Source organism: Scyliorhinus torazame, chromosome 8 (genome assembly GCF_047496885.1).
Source record: "Scyliorhinus torazame isolate Kashiwa2021f chromosome 8, sScyTor2.1, whole genome shotgun sequence".
Lineage (NCBI taxonomy): Eukaryota > Metazoa > Chordata > Chondrichthyes > Carcharhiniformes > Scyliorhinidae > Scyliorhinus > Scyliorhinus torazame.
The window spans coordinates 23,763,352-23,781,400 of NC_092714.1; the positions used below are offsets into that span (position 1 = coordinate 23,763,352).

The window sequence follows — 18,049 nt, forward strand, 5'->3', positions numbered from 1 at the left end:
ATTGGCGGTGAGACTGCACCTGGAGTTGTGTTTAATTTTGGTTTTCTACCTCAGGAAGGATATATTCACCATAGAGGGAGTGCCACGAAGGTTCACCAAACTGGTCTCTGGGATGGCAGGATTGTCATATAGGAAGAGGTTGAGGAAACTGGGCCTATATTCGCTACAGGTCAGAATAATGTGATCTCATTGAAGCGTACAAGATTCTGACACGACGCGATAAGTTAGATGGAGGAAGAAATGAAATGAAAAATGACATGAAAATCGCTTATTGTCACAGGTAGGCTTCAAATGAAGTTACTGTGAAAAGCCCCTAGTCGCCACATTCCGGCGCCTGTTCAGGGAGGCTGGTACGGGAATTGAACCGTGCTGCTGGCCTGCCTTGGTCTGCTTTTTAGCCCTGTGCTAAACCAGCCCCAAGGTAAAGAACATTTACCTTGGCTGGGAGAGTCTACAGCCAGAAGGTAGAGTCCCCAAATAAGAGGCAGGGCATTTAGGACTGAGATAACAAGGAATTTCTTCACTCAGAAGGTGGCAAATCTTTGGAATTCTCTATAAGGGCTGTGAAATTTCAGACATTAAATATGTTGAAGGCAGAGATCAATAGATTTCTTGATATTAAATATATTGGGACTGTGCGGGAAAATGGTGTTGAGGAAGAGGAGCAGTCAAGATCGAGTTGAATTGTGGAGCAGGTTAAAGAGGCTGAATGGCCTACTCCTGCTCCTGTGTTCCTGTGTTTGTTCCTATATTGTTTCTGTAAGGGTATTAAGGGTTATACAACAAAAGGAATATAAATGGAGTTGAGATTCCGGCTTGCAATGATATAACTGACCTTATACAGTGCCTTCAACATAATGAAACATCCCAGGCTGCTTTGTGGGTGCATTATCAGACAAACTGTGAATCCAAGGCACATGATGTATGCGATATCCATAAGATGCCATGAATGAATCTTTTTTTAAATTGGGTGGATTTTACGTTGAGAGTGGGCTCCCTGCACTCCGGCATAAACTTCAGGAGTCCATTTCCACATTGCCAGCTCACCCCCGCTTTAACTTTTCAGGCAATGGTCCTTTATTTTGGAGGAGCTGGGACTTCCGTTCCGCCTCATAGAGCTACCAGCCAATCCGAGGCCAGCTGTGTTGTGCACAGGCAGCACCAAGCAGCAGCAGTGGCCACTGATGGTACTGCGGGGAGGTCATCGAGGTGGCATTCCGTGATGGATCTGGACGTTCAAGTAAATCTGCGATTTCACTGGAGCCTGGTTGAAATTCCCCAGCAAGAGGGTGTTGGGATGCCTGTTGGACGCGGCAGGTGGAGTGGGTTTGGATGTGAGAGGTAAAACTGTGGGAGGGGGGGTCATCCAAGTGACACTGTGGGTGGGATTCTCCAATAATGGGGCTATGTCCCCCACGCCAGCGTCAAAACGCAGGCGTTTCACTCTGGACTTTCCTTAAGAAAGTCCAGAGTGATTCTCCAATTTGCAGGGGGTTAGCAGAGCCCTGGAGTGCTCCTCGTAGACCACATGCGAGGACTGGAGAATCGCGGGAGCGGCATCGTGCCAGATTTCGGCTCCAACGCACGTTCTCTGCCCCCACGCCCATCCTGATTTTGGCGCGGAAACTCGGAGAATCCAGCCCAGGATGCCTGGAAAGGGGACATCCCCCTCTCCCGCAACTTTTAATGATCAGCCACAGTGTTCAATATGCCAGGCTGCACGTTGGCTGCAGGCCTATACCACCGGCCATTATATTGGAGGGGTGGTGGGATGAGGCCCTTAAGTGGTCACTAATTGTCCACTTGAGGGTGTCAATTGGGTCTTGAGTGAACAACGCACCTGATGCCTTCCACAATGCCCAGAAAACTGGAGTGGGGTGGATGGACTGATGACAGATATGCCGTCAATGACGTTGTGCCCTAATTTACAGGTCCACCCGCCTGTGTTTCAGCCTGCGGGTGGTCAATAAAATTCAGCCCTTAGAACAGGTAACAAAAATGTTTGGTTAAAGAGACACATTTTAAGGAGGAGAGAGACAGATAGCGAGGTGAAATCAATTAGTGGGGGAAATCTAGAGCTTTGGGCATGGCTGCCTAAATAGAATTTAGCATGCACAAATGGCCAAAATCAAAGGAATCGAGATATATAGAAAGTAGGAGCTGGAGGAGGCCATTCGGCCCTTCGAGCCTGCTCACCCACCATTCATTATGATCATGGCTGATCGTCCAACTCAATAGCCTAATATGTTTTTTTTAAATTCGCAGGATGTCCCAGCATTAATTACCCATCCCTAAATGCCCTTGAGAGAGAAGTTAACCACATTGCCGTGGATCTGGAGTCACATGTAGGCCAGACCAGGTAAGAATGGCACATTTCCTTCAGTAAAGGACATTAGTGAGCCGGATTGGGTTTTTACGACAAGTGACAATGGTTTCATGGTCATCATTAGACTTTTAATACCAGATTTTTTTTATTGAATTCAAATTTTGCCATCTACAGTGGCGGGATTTGAACCTGCACCCACAGAGCATTAGTCTGGGTCTCTAGTTTACTAGTCCAGTGACAATACCACTAAGCTACCGCCTCCCCAATATCCTTTGATCCCCTTCGCCCTAAGTGCTATATATAACTGCTTCTTGAAGATATTCATTGCTTTGGCCTCAACTACGTCCTGTGGGAACAAATTCCACAGGCCGACCACTCTCTGGATGAAGAAACTTCTCCTCATCTCTGTCCTAAATGGTCTCAGACTGTGACCCCTGGTATTGGACAGCCCCGCAATCGGGAACATCCTTCCTGCATCTACGCTGTCTAATCCTGTTAGAAATTTATAGGTTTCTATGAGATGCCCCCTTTTCTGAGCTCCAGTGAATACAATCCTTACCGATTCAATCTCTCCTCATACGTCCCAGGAATCAGTCTGGTAAACCTTTGCTGCACTCCCTCTAGAGCAAGAACATCTTTCCTCAGATAAAGGGAGCTAAACTGCACACACTATTCCAGGTATAATCACAGCACGACATCCCTGCTCCTGTACTCGAATCCTCTCGCTATGAAGGCCTACATACCATTTGCCTTCTTTACCTCCTGCTGCAACTGTATGCTTACCTTCAATGACCGGTGTACGAGGACACCCAGGTCTCGTTGCACATTCCTCTCTCCTATTTCATGGCAATTCAGAAAATAGCCTGCCTTCTCGTTTTTGCTCCCAAAGTGGATAACCTCACATTTCTACAAATTATACTGCATCTGCCATTCATTTGTCCACTCACTCAAATTGTCCAAATCACACTGATGGATCTCTGCATCCTCCTCACAGCTCATCCTCCCACCCAACTTGGTGTCATCTGTATGAGGGTTGTAAGGTTATCAGAGGTTCCAGGTAGAAAGGCATGACAACAGGGAGGGATTTGGAAAAAGGAGCCGGAATTCTCCTGCCGTTGCGATTCATTTTTCCCACCGGCAGCGCATCCCTGCTCGTGGGTTTCCCGCCAACGTCCGCCAACGAGGCTTGGCCTCAATGGAAGATCCCATTGACAATGATTATCATAGAATTTACTGTGCAGAAGGAGGCCTTTCGGCCCATCGAGTCTGCACCGGCTCTTGGAAAGAGCACCCTACCCAAGGTCAACACCTCCACCCTATCCCCATAACCCAGTAACTCCACCCAACACTAAGGGCAATTTTGGACACTAAGGGCAATTTAGCACGGCCAATCCACCTAACCTGCACATCTTTGGACTGTGGGAGGAAACCGGAGCACCCGGAGGAAACCCACGCACACACGGGGAGGATGTGCAGACTCCGCACAGACAGTGACCCAAGCCGGAATCGAACCTGGGACCCTGGAGCTGTGAAGCAATTGTGCTAACCACAATGCTACCGTGCTGCCCGTGTAGGATCCCACCAACAGTGAATGCTGCACCGCTGAGAAACACGTCACAGCCCAGGGTCCATCGAACACAGAACTGAAGGGCCGAATGGTCTACTCCTGGTCTGGTGTTCCAAAGTGCAGCTTCCAGCCTTCAGATAGAATGTGCACCTTTGGCTTAATTTCTTCATTTGGGCATCTCAATTAAAGCAAAAGTACATCTAACAGGCTCTGTGAAAACATCCAATAATTGCAACTCTTACTCAATATGGAGCAAAGGAGTAAAGTCTAGGCACAGGGACTACGGAGATACCAAGAACTTGTGGAGGTTAAATAGTGTGTCGAACTCCTTCATTCCGACTTTCCTCTACTCCTCGATGTAACCTGTTTCCAAATCCATCCATGGGATCACTGTTGACTAACTCTAATTTCCTCCAGCCTTCTGAGCCTCTGGTGACTTTGGCGTTTCTCCAATTCTGGCCTGAAGCACCTCCCCAATTTTCACTGCTCCACCACTGGCAACCCTTCCAACAGTTGCCAAGGCCCAAAGCTCTGGAATTCCCTCACTGAATCTCTCTAACTCTCTCACTCCTTAGAGCCATAGAGGTCCACAGCACAGAAAAGGCCCTTTGATCCATTGTGACAGCGCATCTTCATTAAGATCTTCCTTGAAACCAAGCTTTGATCATCTGTCCTAATATTTCATATGACCCGGTGTCAAATTTGGCCTGACAATGCACCCGCAAAGTGACTCGGGGTAGTTTACATCAATTTACATATATTGTTGTTACTTGTGTTGTACTGGACCAAGTGAGAGACATACCATCATTGCCTCTTGAACGGTGAGGTGAGGGAGCAACATGTCATCCTGCATGATGTAACATGATACCTTCCGAAAGGATCGAAGATCCCGAGGGTGTCCATTGATCAGGAGCTCTCCTTTCATTCCAGTGTCTCTGAATTAACCACAAAAACAAGGTAGATCAGTGAAAAGAGTAGCCACTGAACAATTCATTTGCAATAAATATCTTTGCGCGCAGTCTCTGTAATCTCATCAATGTGAGGCTCTTCGGTTCCAGGAACAAAGTTCTTTTATATTTTCATCCCAGGGGGAGCAGTGGCTCAATGCAGAATAAAGCTCCCTGCGTTAAGGCACCTGAAACCTTAATGTCGTCACTGAAAATAACTCCTCCTGCCAAATTCTAGGGCTGTTGACTCTCCAGGATTGTCCTGGTGTCTTCAACAATTTGTTATTGTTATTTACAGAGCAGAAGGAGGCCACTCGGCCCATTGTGTCTGCACCGGCTCCCAAAAGAGCTACCCACCTAGTCCCATTCTCGAGCCCTCTCTCCGTAGCCCTCTAAATTAATCACTTTCAATTTAAGGCTAACCTCCTGGATACTGATGTGACCAAAACCAGGAGAAAGGAGCATTAAAAAAATTTGAACACTTTTGTTCATCAGCTCGGAAAATACAGGAGGTGGCAGAATGTTGTTTGTTTATCGTGGGCAGCACGGTAGCATAAGTGGATAGCACTGTGGCTTCACAGCGCCAGGGTCCCAGGTTCGATTCCCGGCTTGCGTCACTGTCTGTGCGGAGTCTGCACGTTCTCCCCGTGTCTGCGTGGGTTTCCTCCGGGTGCTCCGGTTTCCTCCCACAGTCCAAAGGTTAGGTGGATTGGCCATGCTAAATTGCCCTTAGTGTCCAAAAAAAAAGGTTAGGAGGGGTTATTGGGTTACGGGGTTAGGGTGGAAGTGAGGGTTTAATGTGGGTCGGTGCAGACTCGATGGGCCAAATGGTCTCCTTCTGCACTGTATGTTCTATGTTCCCAGACTGACAGACAATTACCATCTAATCAGGGGAACAAAGTGTATGTTCACTTTCAATTGTTCACGGCACATGTGGGGATTGATGTGTTGTGTGATGAAACACGACATGCCAATGGCTGGGATAGGACGGTTGAATAAGGAAGTTCACATGTTGGAACGTTCTGGAACATATCCAACTAGAATTGGCAAATCTACTGTTCACACCAACGTAACAACTCCACTTCCCACACCAGCCATGTTGCACCCTCTCTGAAACTGGTAACCAGCACCCTGTGGTCCATGTCCATGAGGAGCAGGGCAAGTGTCACCCAGCCCCATTTCATGTTAAGACCCGAGTCAAGAGACCTTCACCACAGGGGTGAAAGGAGAGTGGGAGAGTTCAACGCACCGTCCAGTAACTCAACGCAACACATCTACCAACCAGTAGGACACCTCCATCTAGTGTCAAATGTAGTTTGTAAGTCACACCTCCTAAAATGTTTTCATAAATAATGAGATATTTTGCTTTGACCCAGTTGGAAGGCGAATTGAACCGTAGTTATTCACTGTAAACAAAATTCTTGCATGTGAGTTTTCACTTTGTGTCCACATACGCTTTATACTGGTAGTATTTTTAATGTGCTTTAATATAAGCCATGGCCTGTGGATTAATGCAGTGATATTACCAGCACCCTCGGCCTTTGTTAATTTTCTCCCTGTTTTGAAAGCTCTGCTCACCTTCCACTGTGCCGCCTACACAGGTGCTGAGAGTCCTCAGGGATCCTGAACCAAATGGTGATTCCTGATGTATGAGCCCCTGAGGGTTGCCTTGTTATTCCTAGGGCGTCACTGCCTTCCCAAAAAGTACCCACTCTCCAACGGGTGACTGAATAATCATCAGGATGTCGATTTTAAGTGCGCTGAATACTTTAAGGGAATTATGGTAATGTTGAGATAGTTGCTGGGTTTCTCATCAGCTGACCTATTTTCTTCTTACCTGTAACCTGCCAGAATATTCATGAGCGTTGACTTGCCAGCTCCTGAGGGACCCAAGATAGCTATGAGCTCTCCACTGCTAAACTTGCCTGAGATGCCCTTCAGTAAAGTCTTGTAACCTATTGCGGGAAAAATATATGGAACACAAATGTTAATATACTTAGACACTTGAAAAACATTGATTAATTTCGTCATCATCAATGTGACAAGGTCAGTTCTGGCGAATGGTTACTTTTCTGTGATTGACACAGGGTTTTGCCCTTTGGGATGGAACGCCAATGTCAGAGTCAAATGGCAATCCTTCCCCACCCCTCCCCGGTCTACAACTGCCTTCAGACAGCTGGTCGACAGCCCGAAGTCTCAGGGGCCTGTGAAATTGCCAATGGCCATCAATTAGGCCTCTGAATATCCTGAAGTGACTGACTGCCCCTTTGCAGGTGGGGAGCACTGCGAATCCAATCCTGCCTCAGAGAAAATGATCCGGGTGACACGGCATTGAGCCAACAAACTGGCAAGTTGGCAGGTGGCTCTAAGTTTTGCAACTGCCCGCCTGCACGTTCGCCCTCATTTAAAACTATAGAATTCCTATAGTGCAGAAGGAGGCCATTCAGCCCATCAAGTCGGCACAGACCCTCTGAAAGAGAGCCCTATCTAGACCCACTCCCCAGCCCTGTCCCCGTAACCCCACCTAACCTTCTCATCTTTGGATACTAAGGGGCAATTTAACATGGACAATCCACCTAAACTGCACATCTTTGGACTGAGGGAGGAAATCTGCTCGCAGTATCTGTCTCAAACATTTCCAAATCAGGTAAAACAGAGGTCAAGTTCCAAGGACAAATGTACAAAAACTGCAGGAATGAGCAGACCAGGTGGTCTATTGAACCTGCCCTGCACTCGTGATGCCTGACACTGCCTGACTGGGCTCTTCCAAGAGCCACTCCCTCCAGCATCATCTCCTGGCACAGGAAACAAAAAGTAGATAAAACGTCAGGGTATTTATGGTGGAAAATCTCTGGAAAATCTTCTGAAGCTTTCAAAGAGTAAAGCTTCCCCCTTTCCATACACCAATAGGGAACAAGAATATGGCTCATGTAACAAAACCATAAAATTGGGGAAGCACGGTGGCGCAGTGGGTTAGCCCTGTTGCCTCACGGCACCGAGGTCCCAGGTTCGATCCCGACTCTGGGTCACTGTCTGTGTGGAGTTTGCACATTCTCCTCGCGTTTGCGTGGGTTTCGCCCCCATAACCCAAAGATGTGCAGGTTAGGTGGATTGGCCACGCTAAATTGCCCCTTAATTGGAGAAAATGAATTGGGGACTCCAAATTTATTTTAAAAAACATAAAATTATTCCAAACTTTGGATGATGGAAATCTCACATTATAAAATGCTGGCAAACACTCAGCAAGCCTGACAACATGTGTAGGGAGGAACCAGGGTGAATGACCTGGATTTTCAGTGAGTCAGGAACCCTGGACAAATGGTGGGTGGATTCTGATTCCAAAATGATCAGAGAGCCAGAGCTGTCAATCTGGCAATGTTTTCTCTCGGGCCCTGGTGTTTTAGTATTCTTATGGATGTCTGGGCTCTCAGGGTCTGCTTCCTTGATCTCTACTGGCAATTTCAAAATTTTTATTTGCACAAGGTTAAGAGGTTTCAAATGCATGTAGTTTCAACTTTTGAAACTTTTAAGGGTCTGGATGGTTGACACGTCAATGAGCCTGAATTAAAAAGGAATGCTTTTAAGAAAGTGGAAAATTTTCGAAAAGATTTTGACACATCCTCCTGTCATTGTCGGGTTAATTGCTTCTATACAGTGGATAATAGGCATGGAAACGCCATGGCTTGGCATGGGGGGGCATGAGGGACCACGGATGGGGCATTGGAAGTGTGCAAGGGGTAAGGGACTGGAAGGGGTGAGGGATAGATGCGTTTTCTGTTTCTATTTTAACTGTGGCAAAGTCTCACAGCACCGAGGCGGACATTTTAAGCAGCCCGCCTCCACACCCGGAAGCCTCAGTGACTGCCTCCGACCTCGTTCCCAGGCCGACAGGCCCGGGTGCAGTCCACACCTTGCCGCCGCCAGCACTTAAGATCCTGCTTTTGCGGACATTTCGTCCCCAAGGCAGGCAGGCCGACCCCAAAGTTTTCCCGACTTCCGCTACCCGCCTTGAGGATGAAAATCCAGGCCAATGCTTCAGGCCTTTCATCAAAACTGTTAGAACTCGCAGAACTCAAACTTATTCCTTTATAAGCCGGCCACCATTTCATGACACAACCAAAGGGCAAAGAAGAAGGACCTGCATTTATAGTGCGCTTTCCACAACCTCAGAACATCCCAATGTGCTTCACAGCCAACTAAACCCTTCCTAATATAGGAAATCGAGCAGCCAATTCGTGCATAGCAAGATCCCACAAAGAGACATGATATTGTGACCAGGTGAACTGCTCTAGTGATGTCAGTTGAGGAATAAATATTGGTCAGGGCACTGGCTGGAGACTTCTCGCCTTCAGTACAGCGCTATGCAATTTATGACTTCCACTTGAGAGAGCATACTTGACCTCAGTGTCGTGTCTTGTGAAAGTAAACAACACTGATGGTGCAGCACTCCCTCAATACTACGATTTCGGCGGGAGAACAGCTGGTGAGTCAGTTTCAGCGGGAGCAGTGCGGAAGTGGCTGCTGGGAGGTAAGTCTGTCCTTGTCCTGTCCACTTGTCTTTGCAGGGGCAGGCCAGTCGATTTCGGCGGGAGTGGAGCTGGCTGGTTAGTCAATTTCAGCAGGAGCTGAGAATTTTTTTTTTTTTTTTTTTAATTAGTGTTTTAGGCGGGAACAGGAAGTCGACCCGCGGACGTCTGGGAAGACCCTCACCAATAAATTCTGGTGGAGAGGATTTAGTTGTGAGCCAGATCTTGGCAGAAAGTTAGAGGAATGGCAGGGAAGGGAGTGCAATGTTCCTCCTGCTGGATGTTTGAGGTGAGGGATGCAGTTAGTGTCCCTGCTGATTTTACCTGCAAGAAGTGCTGCCATCTCCAGCTCCTCCAAGACCGAGTTAGGGAACTGGAGCTGGAGTTGGAAGAACTTCGGATCATTCGGGAGGCAGAAGGGGTCATAGATAGCAGCTTCAGGGAATTAGTTACACCAAAGATTGGAGATAGGTGGGTAACTGTAAGAGGGACTGGGAAAAAGCAGTCAGTGCAGGGATCCCCTGCGGTCGTTCCCCGGAGAAACAAGTATACCGCTTTGGATACTTGTGGGGGGGGGGACTTACCAGGGGTAAGCCATGGGGTACGGGCCTCTGGCACGGAGTCTGTCCCTGTTGCTCAGAAGGGAAGGGGGAGAGGAGCAGAGCATTAGTAATTGGGGACTCTATAGTCAGGGGCACAGATAGGAGATTTTGTGGGAGCGTGAGAGACTCACGTTTGGTATGTTGCCTCCCAGGTGCAAGGGTACGTGATGTCTCGGATCGTGTTTTCCGGTCCTTAGGGGGGAGGGGGAGCAGCCCCAAGTCGTGGTCCACATTGGCACTAACGACATAGGTAGGAAAGGGGACAAGGATGTCAGGCAGGCTTTCAGGGAGCTAGGATGGAAGCTCAGAACTAGAACAAACAGAGTTGTTATCTCTGGGTTGTTGCCCATGCCACGTGATAGTGAGATGAGGAATAGGGAGAGAGAGCATTTAAACACGTGGCTACAGGGATGGTGCAGGCGGGAGGGATTCAGATTTCTGGATAACTGGGGCTCTTTCTGGGGAAGGTGGGACCTCTACAGACAGGATGGTCTACATCTGAACCTGAGGGGCACAAATATCCTGGGGGGGAGATTTGTTAGTGCTCTTTGGGGGGGGGTTTAAACTAATGCAGCAGGGGCATGGGAACCTGGATTGTAGTTTTAGGGGAAGGGAGAATGAGAGTATAGAGGTCAGGAGCACAGATTCGACGTCGCAGGAGCGGGCCAGTGTTCAGGTAGGTGGTTTGAAGTGTGTCTACTTCAATGCCAGGAGTATACGAAACAAGGTAGGGGAACTGGCAGCATGGGTTGGTACCTGGGACTTCGATGTTGTGGCCATTTCGGAGACATGGATAGAGCAGGGACAGGAATGGATGTTGCAGGTTCCGGGGTTTAGGTGTTTTAGTAAGCTCAGAGAAGGAGGCAAAAGAGGGGGAGGTGTGGCGCTGCTAGTCAAGAGCAGTATTACGGTGGCGGAGAGGATACTAGATGGGGACTTTTCTTCAGAGGAAGTATGCGCTGAAGTTAGAAATAGGAAAGGAGAGGTCACCCTGTTGGGAGTTTTTTATAGGCCTCCTAATAGTTCTAGGGATATAGAGGAAAGGATGGCGAAGATGATTCTGGATAAGAGCGAAAGTAACAGGGTAGTTATTATGGGAGACTTTAACTTTCCAAATATTGACTGGAAAAGATATAGTTCGAGTACAATAGATGGGTCGTTTTTTGTACAGTGTGTGCAGGAGGGTTTCCTGAAACAATATGTTGACAGGCCAACAAGAGGCGAGGCCACGTTGGATTTGGTTTTGGGTAATGAACCAGGCCAGGTGTTGGATTTGGAGGTAGGAGAGCACTTTGGGGACAGTGACCACAATTCGGTGACGTTTACGTTAATGATGGAAAGGGATAAGTATACACCGCAGGGCAAGAGTTATAGCTGGGGGAAGGGCAACTATGATTCCATTAGACGTGACTTGGGGGGGATAAGGTGGAGAAGTAGGCTGCAAGTGTTGGGCACACTGGATAAGTGGGGCTTGTTCAAGGATCAGCTACTGCGTGTTCTTGATAAGTATGTACCGGTCAGACAGGGAGGAAGGCGTCGAGCGAGGGAACCGTGGTTTACCAAGGAAGTGGAATCTCTTGTTAAGAGGAAGAAGGAGGCCTATGTGAAGATGAGGTGTGAAGTTTCAGTTGGGGCGATGGATAGTTACAAGGTAGCGAGGAAGGATCTAAAGAGAGAGCTAAGACGAGCAAGGAGGGGACATGAGAAGTATTTGGCAGGAAGGATCAAGGAAAACCCAAAAGCTTTCTACAGGTATGTCAGGAATAAGTGAATGACTAGGGAAAGAGTAGGACCAGTCAAGGACAGGGATGGGAAATTGTGTGTGGAGTCTGAAGAGATAGGCGAGATACTAAATGAATATTTTTTGTCAGTATTCACTCAGGAAAAAGATAATGTTGTGGAGGAGAACGCTGAGCCCCAGGCTAATAGAATAGATGGCATTGAGGTACGTAGGGAAGAGGTGTTGGCAATTCTGGACAGGCTTAAAATAGATAAGTCCCCGGGACCTGATGGGATTTATCCTAGGCTTCTCTGGGAGGCCAGGGAAGAGATTGCTGGACCTTTGGCTTTGATTTTTATGTCATCATTGGCTACAGGAATAGTGCCAGAGGACTGGAGGACAGCAAATGTGGTCCCTTTGTTCAAAAAGGGGAGCAGAGACAACCCCGGCAACTATAGACCGGTGAGCCTCACGTCTGTAGTGGGTAAAGTCTTGGAGGGGATTATAAGAGACAAGATTTATAATCATCTAGATAGGAATAATGTGATCAGGGATAGTCAGCATGGCTTTGTGAAGGGTTGGTCATGCCTCACAAACCTTATTGAGTTCTTTGAGAAGGTGACTGAACAGGTAGATGAGGGTAGAGCAGTTGATGTGGTGTATATGGATTTCAGCAAAGCGTTTGATAAGGTTCCCCACGGTAGGCTATTGCAGAAAATACGGAGGCTGGGGATTGAGGGTGATTTAGAGATGTGGATCAGAAATTGGCTAGCTGAAAGAAGACAGAGGGTGGTGGTTGATGGGAAATGTTCAGAATGGAGTACAGTCACAAGTGGAGTACCACAAGGATCTGTTCTGGGGCCGTTGCTGTTTGTCATTTTTATCAATGACCTAGAGGAAGGCGCAGAAGGGTGGGTGAGTAAATTTGCAGACGATACTAAAATCGGTGGTGTTGTCGATAGTGTGGAAGGATGTAGCAGGTTACAGAGGGATATAGATAAGCTGCAGAGCTGGGCTGAGAGGTGGCAAATGGAGTTTAATGTAGAGAAGTGTGAGGTGATTCACTTTGGAAGGAATAACAGGAATGCGGAATATTTGGCTAATGGTAAAGTTCTTGAAAGTGTGGATGAGCAGAGGGATCTAGGTGTCCATGTACATAGATCCCTGAAAGTTGCCACCCAGGTTGATAGGGTTGTGAAGAAGGCCTATGGAGTGTTGGCCTTTATTGGTAGAGGGATTGAGTTCCGGAGTCGGGAGGTCATGTTGCAGCTGTACAGAACTCTGGTACGGCCGCATTTGGAGTATTGCGTACAGTTCTGGTCACCGCATTATAGGAAGGACGTGGAGGCTTTGGAGCGGGTGCAGAGGAGATTTACCAGGATGTTGCCTGGTATGGAGGGAAAATCTTATGAGGAAAGGCTGATGGACTTGAGGTTGTTTTCGTTGGAGAGAAGAAGGTTAAGAGGAGACTTAATAGAGGCATACAAAATGATCAGGGGGTTGGATAGGGTGGACAGTGAGAGCCTTCTCCCGCGGATGGAAATGGCTGGCACGAGGGGACATAACTTTAAACTGAGGGGTAATAGATACAGGACAGAGGTCAGAGGTAGGTTCTTTACGCAAAGAGTAGTGAGGCCGTGGAATGCCCTACCTGCTACAGTAGTGAACTCGCCAACATTGAGGGCATTTAAAAGTTTGTTGGATAAACATATGGATGATAATGGCATAGTGTAGGTTAGATGGCTTTTGTTTCGGTGCAACATCGTGGGCTGAAGGGCCTGTACTGTGCTGTATTGTTCTATGTTCTATGTACACTGGATTATCCAATATCAGGGGTAGGGCTTGAAGTCACAGTCTAAATCAGAAGGAAGAGTGCCAACCACTGAGCCATGGATGACACCAGGTTAATACTTCCTGCCAGTAGCCAGCAGGGAATTGTTGTTCGAATATGTTTGTCCACTAGAATCGGCTGTAATTGTGCTGCCAACATTATCAGATTCCAATCTCCATTTTGAGGAGGTAGAGATAGTTTAAATAATTTAAATTTGTGTATGGGTATTAGGAATAAGGCATAGTCTAAACTTAATTTGTGTTTCTGTATTTGTGTGCTCAGAAAGGGTTAAAAATGAAGTTTAGCTTCAGGTTAAAAAGATAGCCTGAAAGTCTGTGAGCTCAGGTGCCCACATTGTTAAGAGCGAAATACACGGCTGGGGGAGCGGAGATCCAGTCACAGATGTTTGATGTGCAGGATGTGGGAACAAGCCTGTGTTTGTAGGTGTCGGCTATGGCTGAATGGGCAGCATTCTTGCCTTGAATTCAAAAAGACTGTCGGTCCAAATCCCATGTCTAGGCACTTGAGCACATAATCCAGGCTGACACATCAGTGTGGTTCTGAGGGAGCGCTGCAGCCTTGGAGGTAGTCTTTCAAAAGAGATATTAAATCAATGCCATGTTTTTTCCTATCAGGTGGACGTAACAGATCTCATGAAACTATCTTGAAGAGGAGCAGGAGAGATGTCCCCATTATCCTGGTAAATATTTATCGCTCAACTAACACAAATGATCTGGTTACATGACTGTGGGATCTTGCTGTGTGCAACTTGCCTGCCACATTCACTACATTACAAGAGTAACTGCTTCAAAAGTCCTTTGTTTCCTGTCAATATTTTGGGATGTGCCGAGGTCACAGAGGATGCCACACAAATGAAAGCCCTCCACTGGGACCCAAGTCTCGATGACACAGCGGATCAGTGCTCATCAATATCTCTTCACTCTCAGAGTACCACAGCACCTTTGAAATCCTTCACAGCACAGTTTTCATCGAGAGATGGGAAGGAAAAAAATGAAATTCCCCAAGGAGCGTGAATAGAAGACAATTTCAGGATTCTCCAACCACCCGCTGGGTCGGAGAATCCCCGGGGGGCAGCGTGAATCCCGCCCCGCCGCCCTGATGCCGGCTGCAGTATTTTCCGGCGCCGGTTTTTGGGCGGGGGTGGGGTTCACGTCACGACGGTTGGGGGCCATTGGCAGCAGCCCCCCCGGCAATTCTCTGGGCCCCGGTGGGCCGAGTGGACGGCCGATTCTGGCCAGACCCGCCGGCGTGGATTGGACATGGTCCCACTTGGCAGGACCTGGCAGGTAAGTCGGCTGGGGCAGTCCTCGGGGGGGCACGGGGGATTCGACCCCTGGGGGGGCCCCTACGGTGGCCTGGCCCGCGATCGGGGCCCACCGATTTGCGGGCGGGCCTGTGCCACGGGGGCAGTCCTTCCTTCCACGCCGGCCCCTGTAGGGCTCCGCCATGGCCGGCACGGAGAAGACAACCCCCTGCGCATGCGCCAGAATACGCCGGCCGGTCTGCGCATGCGCGGAACCACGCCGGCGGTTCCGCACATGCGTGAAATCACTCCGGCCCTTCGCCGCATGCGCTAACTCATGCAGTCCCTTTGCCGCCAGCTGGCGCGGCACCAATCCCTCCGGCGTCCACTTAGCCCCCGGAAGTGGGTAGAATTCCGCACTTTCGGGGGCTGCTGACGCCGGAGTGGTTCGCGCCGGTTTTCCAACCAGCGTGGGGACTTAGTCCCGCGAAAGGAGAATCCCGCTAGAAGAGTCTGGGGAACATGAAGGAGCTACAGACACAATTTTGGCAGTTTATGTGTGAATGATAAGAAAAATTGTCATGACTTGCTTGAGCAGCCAGAGATGCCCAACTATTTATAACTGGTATGCTAGTTTATAGATTATACAAAAATGATCCAATTAAGCCATAACATCCTTTAATCTCTAGGCTGCAATCAGGCCGCTACAGGTTTACTACAGTTCACTGACCTGGTTGTTTCCAGCACAGATTGTGCGTTAACCTGTTCACACTGCATAGTGTAAAGGAATGGCTCAGCGACTCACACAATTTACTCAGTGGGCTTTCGCACCGTATCATTCAAGAAAGTCCCCAAATTGATCTTCACCTTGTATGGGCTGGTCGATCACAGTTGAGGGTTAGAGGTGAGGGTGCAAAAGACAATACCTTCAGCTTGCCTCAGGTATCCATGATGTGGAGATGCCGGCGTTGGACTGGGGTGAGCACAGTACGAAGTCTTACAACACCAGGTTCAAGTCCAACAGGTTTGTTTCGATGTCACTAGCTTTCGGAGCGCTGCTCCTTCCTCAGGTGAATGAAGAGGTCTGTTCCAGAAACACATATATAGACAAATTCAAAGATGCCAAACAATGCTAGGAATGCGAGCATTAGCAGGTGATTAAATCTTTGCAGATCCAGAGATGGGGTAACCCCAGGTTAAAGAGGTGTGAATTGTCTCAAGCCAGGACAGTTGGTAGGATTTCGCAGGCCAGATGGTGGGGGATGAATGTAATGCGACATGAATCCCAGGTCCGGGTTGAGGCCGCACTCATGTGTGTGGAACTTGGCTATAAGTTTCTAAACTTATAGCCAAGTTCCGCACACATGAGTGTGGCCTCAACCGGGACCTGGGATTCATGTCGCATTACATTCATCCCCCACCATCTGGCCTACGAAATCCTACCAACTGTCCTGGCTTGATACAATTCACACCTCTTTAACCTGGGGTTACCCCATCTCTGGATCTGTAAAGATTTAATCACCTGCTAATGGTCGCATTCCTAGCATTGTTTGGCATCTTTGAATTTGTCTATATATGTGTTTCTGGAACAGACCTCTTCATTCACCTGAGGAAGGAGCAGCGCTCCGAAAGCTAGTGACATCGAAACAAACCTGTTGGACTTTAACCTGGTGTTATAAGACTTCATACTGTGCCTCAGGTATGGAAGGGAAAGTAGTCCAGAGTTCTTCCCCTCAGACTAGAAGGGTAAAGGGTGTTGATTTTACCTGCGGCTCAATTAGGCTCTGCTCTGCAAACAGCCGACCAATCAAAGTCAAGGCTCCTAGCTAATTGGGGCAGGGCCGGCACCCATGGCATGGTGCACCAACAAGGAATCAACACCTTCAGGGAGTAATTGGTGGAAAAGAACAGAAAAGGGATGAAGAAAATGCTCATTGAATTTCAAGTGATATCATTGGGTACTTCTGGAGGAACCCACCCTTGTTCTATTTCTTGCTTTAGTTATTTCTTTATGCTTTTGCACACATCCTGCAGGATAGCCCCATTGCTGCACCTCTTTCCTGTCTCTACAATGCATGGATTTAGTGGGACCATTGCCACGGGATCTGCTGGTAATTATATATTATTTTTCAAGTGAACATTTAAGATCAACAATATGCAGGTTGTTAATGCAAGGAATGAAGTACTTCCCATTTTAGAGTCGAACGTTCCCTCTGAAGCCCGGAAACAAGGATGTGACCATTTCCACGCCCCGAACCCATGCTCAGCCCCAGGCCCACCACCGCCCTCCCAGCACCCCTGGAGAAATCAATCACTCAATGTTATTTCAATGTGGAGCCCCCTTCAAGTGGCCCCGAGGCAGATTCTCCATCCGATGTAAGGAGGTGAGTGGGCTCTCAAAGATGGAGGACCAATCAGAGACCTTCCGGACGAGCGGCAGGCTATGATGGAGGTGCAGAGACAGAAAGGGTACTTCAAAGTGGAGTCACGCTGTCACCATCTTTTAGACGTCTTCAATTAAAAAAACAGAATCAACAGTTAGGCCACCACTGAGGAGGGAGGGGCGGCGGGGGTTCCTTTTGTTTTCATTCATTCCCGGTATGTGGGCGTCACTTGCTGGGCCTGCATTTATTGCCCATCCCTAATTGCCCTTTGACTGAGTGGCCATTTTAAAGGGCATTTATATGTCCTCATGTGGATTGTTGGTGAATATTGTTCAAGAACACTCCCTGTGAAACACTTGGGATGTTTGATTAAAAGGTGCCACATATCTTCAGCAGGTAGGGTCACCATTGCTTTGCACCATTCTTGCTGTGCAAGGGAGTTAGTTAAAATTCAATCCATTACATCTCAAACCCTTGCAGACCAACAGGGGGAAGAGACTTTTATTCCATCAGTTAGGGTTCCAAACTCAGCTCCCAAAGATGAGGCAGCTGGTGGAACTTAAATTCAATGAAAGACAAAATTTGGCATTAAAAGCTAGTCTCAGTGATGGTTAGCCATGAAACAAAGATCAATTGTTGTAAAAACCTATCTGGTTCACTCATGCTTTTTATAGAGAAGGAACCGTCCGTCTTTACCTGGTCTGAACTACACGTGACTCCAGACCCACAGCAATGTAGTTGACTCTTAGCTATCCTCTGAAATGGTCAAGCACGCCAAGGGAAATGGGGACGGGCAACAAATGCTGGACCTTCCAGTACTGCCCGCACCCCATGAGAGAATAAAGGAACTCCTTTTACATCAGGTGCCATCAATTCCTGGAT

At 48.0% G+C, this 18,049-nt stretch overlaps 1 protein-coding gene across 1 annotated transcript in view; it reads right to left on the bottom strand.

Moving 5' to 3' along the window:
- LOC140427677 (ATP-binding cassette sub-family G member 1) overlaps positions 1-18,049 on the bottom strand; it is a 71,831-nt gene that overhangs the window by 33,124 nt on the left and 20,658 nt on the right. Inside the window, exons 3-4 of the mRNA XM_072513159.1 lie at positions 6,678-6,795; positions 4,696-4,828 (exon numbers count right to left, since the gene is read on the bottom strand). Coding sequence (XP_072369260.1) covers positions 4,696-4,828; positions 6,678-6,795 — 251 coding nt within the window. The remainder of the gene's footprint in view (positions 1-4,695; positions 4,829-6,677; positions 6,796-18,049) is intronic.